Source organism: Cydia splendana, chromosome 21, assembly GCF_910591565.1.
Source record: "Cydia splendana chromosome 21, ilCydSple1.2, whole genome shotgun sequence".
Taxonomy (NCBI): Eukaryota; Metazoa; Arthropoda; class Insecta; order Lepidoptera; family Tortricidae; genus Cydia; species Cydia splendana.
The window spans coordinates 7,294,303-7,298,871 of NC_085980.1; the positions used below are offsets into that span (position 1 = coordinate 7,294,303).

Genomic DNA, 4,569 nt, shown 5'->3' on the forward strand with positions numbered 1-4,569 from the left:
GTCAGTTGGTTGACAACTGAATGAATGGATTGAATTGAATTGAATCCATTCATTCAGTTGTATTCAGCATCATTCATTCTTTTAGTGCGTCCACACATGGTCCACACTTGGTGTGCACCAAGTGTGCACTTGGTCCACACCAGTGAGTTAATAGGGATGCCCTATGAGGGCTATGAGGCTAGCAAGCACACTTTGCTGTTATGTTTTTGCAAATATGGCTACATCATTATCGTTTATAATGTCAAAATAAAAAACACAAAATATACAACTTTACTACACAAACAGCATGTATTTTTTTCATGTTATGGCCAGGATAAATAAATATGCATACAAATTTTATCTATCTGTGGTTCATTCATGGTTCATTCACCGGTTGACAGAATACTTGTTGGTTTTTGCGTAAAATTATAGAAAACATCTTTTATTTTATCCGGTTCGTTTCTTTTTCTTTCTTTTCAAATTGGAAATATTTTAAATAAATAAACACATATACTTGATACACTCTTCGAGGTTAGTCTACTCCAAAAGATTCCGTATGTCAAATAATGATCAAAATGTGTGAACCTCGTTTTTATTTTGTTTGTTTATTTTAAGGTTAAAGAACGAGGATTTGCGTTTGGAATAGCACGTGGGACAGAGATTGGAGACATGGTCGTGTTTACGTGTGGCCATTGCGGCGAGTCCGTGAACAAGCCTAAAGTTGAGAAACATTATATGACCAAATGTAGAAATAGGCCCCACAACTTATCATGCATGGACTGTTTCAAGGACTTTCTGTGAGTATAATCGTTTACTTTATCTATAAAATGAAACTGCCGGTTATTACACGAACCTTCTGTTATTTCAAGTAAATTTATGTAAAAGATGCATAGTTTTATTGACTTGGTCATGTTTACTTAAAAAATATGAATTGTTATTTCAGAGGTAATGACTACGAGGCTCATACTAAATGTGTAACCGAAGAAGAACGCTACTCAGGAAAAGGTTTTGTTGCTAAGGAAAAGAAAGGAGAAAAGAAGCAAAATGTATGGGTTGAAATGCTTCAAGAGGTTTTGGAACAGCAAAAGAGTGCTCCGGCCAATGTTAGAAGGATAATCGAGACTGTCAGCAAACATAATAACACTCCTAGGAAAAAACCCAAATTCATCAACTTTGTCAAAAATGTCTGCGGACAGAAAACTAATCCAAACGATATTAACCAAGCATGGGATATGATCTCCGTTAAACTGAGCGAGTTATCAGCAATGAATGCTAGGCCCAATCAAAATCAACAAAATAAGAATTCTGAAGATGATGGAAGCAACGAGAAAACAGAAAATGGGGTTACGGAAAATGGTAAAACTGAGGATCATGAGGAAAATGGTGATGTTGGAGCTCAAAATGGAGAAGAAGAGAAAGTTGGAGAAACTGAGGAAAAGCATGGTAAGAAATCTAAAAAGCAGCGTAAAGAAGAGAAAAAGCGTCAGAAGTATGAAGCAGAATTGCAGAGCGCAGCGCAGGAGCCTGGAGAGGAAGAGGAAGAACTGCAGCCCACAAAGAAAGAAAAAAAGAAGAAAAACAGAGCTGAATCCGTTAGCAACGGTGACGCTGACGAACTTAAAGAAGAAGATAACAAAAATAAAAAACGTAAAAGACAAGATACCGTCGGCGCAGTTCAGGAGGTCAAAGATGCTGCTGAAAACGGGGTCAACGAAGCTGAAATGCCCGTTAGCAGGGTTGACAAGAAAAAGAAGAAAACGAAGAGCACTGGAGAATCCGAAGAGGCTGAAGAAAGTATCTGTCTGCATGACCAGAATGTAGCAAAGATTGGCGAATTAGATATCCGTAAAGATAAATTCAATTGGCATGCTGTTATAATGTCTGTGCTTGAAAAGAAAGGAGAGATGCAGTTCAAAAGACTTCAGAAGAAGATTCTCGGCGAATATCAGGAGGCAACGGGGCAAGAGATTGATGATAGAATTGCAGATAAGTTCATTAAGAAATTGAAAAGCGCACCCAATGTTAGGGTGGACAAGAATAGAGTGGTTCTCGTGGACTAGAATTCTGTATTAAACTTCTGGGTACAGGCAGCAGCAGAAGTTGCTAAGCGGGCGAGGTGTTCAAAATGACCTTGACGCGCTACTTATTCTCTTAACAATAAAGTCGCGTCAAGGTCATTTTTAACACTTGGCCCGCATAGCAACTTCTGCTGCTGACTACGTATTGGGTAAGGTTGCCTAAATTATTGTCTACTGCTAATTTTATGGAACTGTAAGACGACATGTATTTTAGATTTGTGTTGTGTTTGTGTGAGTTTATTTCAATATACTCAAAATAATCTACCCAAATAAAAGTCAACCTACTGAAATAAAGTTTAATTCATATTAGGTTCCATTACAGTCCATAGAATTAGCAACTTTACTTAAGGTGGTATTCCATCTGTTCAATATCTTTAGGGTTGCCATAATTAGTCGGAACTGATAAGGGACAGTGGGTATTCTAGAGCAGGGGCCACCGAGGGGCGGGAGGGGGGTGTATCTGGTTGCTGCTGTTTGGAGCTAGGTATATAGAAAACAACCATGATGCAGGAACAAATATCTGTATCACCATACAAATAATTGCCCTTACCTGGATTCGAAACCGGGATCATCGGTTTCATACTCTTCATAGGCAGGCTCACTATCCATTAGGCCAGACCGGTCGACAAAATACGGGACAAAACGGGACCAGTAAAAATACGGGACGTGATACTTAAATACGGTGACAGTCCCGTATATACGGGACGTTTGGCAACCCTAAATATCTTGGTCCAATGTCATTGCGTCTCACTCTCTCATTAAGCAAAATGTGAGACAAAATACACATTGGACAAAGAAATTGGACAGGTAGAATACCACCCTTAGAAGTATCATCAAAAATTCCGTCAGAATTAGATAAAGTAAATTGTGTTAAACTATATTCATTTGTATGAGATTACCGCGTCTTGGCATAAATCGTGTATACTTTTATGAAATTTCGCGGGTCCACACAGTGGCTCTGTGTCGACTGTCGATCTGCCACTTTCACTCGGAAAATCTGAGTAAAACGGCGAAATGCTGTCATTGAAATACGAGCGATAGAAATTGAGAATGTGAGGTAATGAATATCGAATTCTATTAAAGTTAAACCAAGAAAAGTCTGCAGTGATTTTGATAGCCCACGCAGTGCAAGTGTTATTATTTTTTACGTCATAATTTCATATAAGTTTGACTTTAAAAAAAAACGTGTTTTGTACTTAACTATGAATGTGTGAGTTTGGCGAAACTGGTTTTCATACTAAAAAGCTGTCATTTCATATCCACTAGTTTATTAATTCGTGAAAAAAACACTTGCATTGCGTGGGCTAGCAAAATCGCTGCAGACTTTTCTTGGTCTAACTCTAGTAAAATTTAAATACCTAGTAGTGGAAATATTATTAAAGGGAGGACACGAAATCGAATGATCGAAATTCAAAAATTGGCTCCCTGATTTTTGAAAAACGACGAGAATGAACGAGATACTACGGTTCTCCTTATTATGATATTGAAAAAAAAAATAGCTAATCAGAGTTTTTTTGTTTCAAACTATCATGTTACCTACTCTATCTAATGGGTGGTATTCCACCTGTCTAACTTCTTTGTCCAATGTGTATTTTGTCTCACATTTTGCTTAACCTTTTGGACGCCAATGACCGATATATCTGCACCGCAAGTCCAACGCCTTGGACGCCAATGACCGATATATCCGCACCGCAGGTCCAACGCCAAAGACGGATTAATCGGTCACAGACCACAGAGCAACATATGCATATGCATAAAGTTCAATTTCAGTTTTGACACTTCGGTGACGTGGCGTCCGAGTAACAGCTTTTGTGTTTGACACGGCGTCGAAAAGGTTAATGAGGGAGTGAGACGCAATGACATAGGACCAAGATATTCGACAGATGGAATACCATCCTAAGTCCCTTCAAAAATTTCGGCGGCCTTATTCAGTACCTTGCCATTTTACTTAATCATGCCTCTGATACTTCCAGTTTTATATGTATTTCATAATTAACGTACCTACTCTTAGAGATTGTCCTGTAAAACAGACTGCCAATAAACATGTGTCACCTTTATCAGTTTTTTTTCTTACTGAAAATCGTCCCAAACGGCCAAGGACCAGAGTCAGGAGAAATATACGTATAATTGGAGGCACTGGACCCGTACACCCTAACAGGAAAGTAAACAATAACAGAATGAAAAGAAGAAGAAAAACTGACTAGAGTTAATAAATAAAACGTAGTGATTTAATTCTCTTTGTTAATAAATAGGTAGGTACACAATACATATGTAAACGTTAGTTTAACTATTTTTGATTATGATTATTATGAATGGGAAACATAGGCAGTAAGTGCATGGCATTTGCAATAACAAAGCGTGGTAATGACATCATTAATGTAATCATAAATTCTATGGAAATTTGACGTTTTAATGCCTCTTCACTTTGTTCTGTTCAAGTCGGTGCAAAGTCGTCACTTTTTCTTTAGTGTATGATTATCTATTTCAGTCCGATGTTGACAGTCTTTATGTT

General features: G+C 37.9%; 1 protein-coding gene across 3 annotated transcripts; it reads left to right on the forward strand.

The window, feature by feature from the left end:
- The first annotated feature begins 337 nt into the window (after positions 1–337).
- LOC134801141 (cell growth-regulating nucleolar protein) lies at positions 338–4,114 on the forward strand. Of its 3 annotated transcripts, XR_010145631.1 has the most exons (4): positions 363–510; positions 595–776; positions 923–3,708; positions 3,753–4,114. XR_010145631.1 is itself a non-coding variant. In XM_063773681.1 (3 exons), exons 2-3 carry the CDS (start codon positions 649–651, stop codon positions 2,037–2,039), a joined length of 1,245 nt encoding a protein of 414 aa, XP_063629751.1. In that variant the 5' UTR covers positions 338–433; positions 595–648; the 3' UTR covers positions 2,040–4,114. The 3 variants fall into 3 exon arrangements, 2 of the variants coding, with proteins under 2 accessions (XP_063629751.1, XP_063629750.1); XM_063773681.1 differs by having other exon boundaries at positions 338–433; positions 923–4,114; XM_063773680.1 differs by having other exon boundaries at positions 923–4,114.
- The last annotated feature ends 455 nt before the right edge of the window (positions 4,115–4,569 follow it).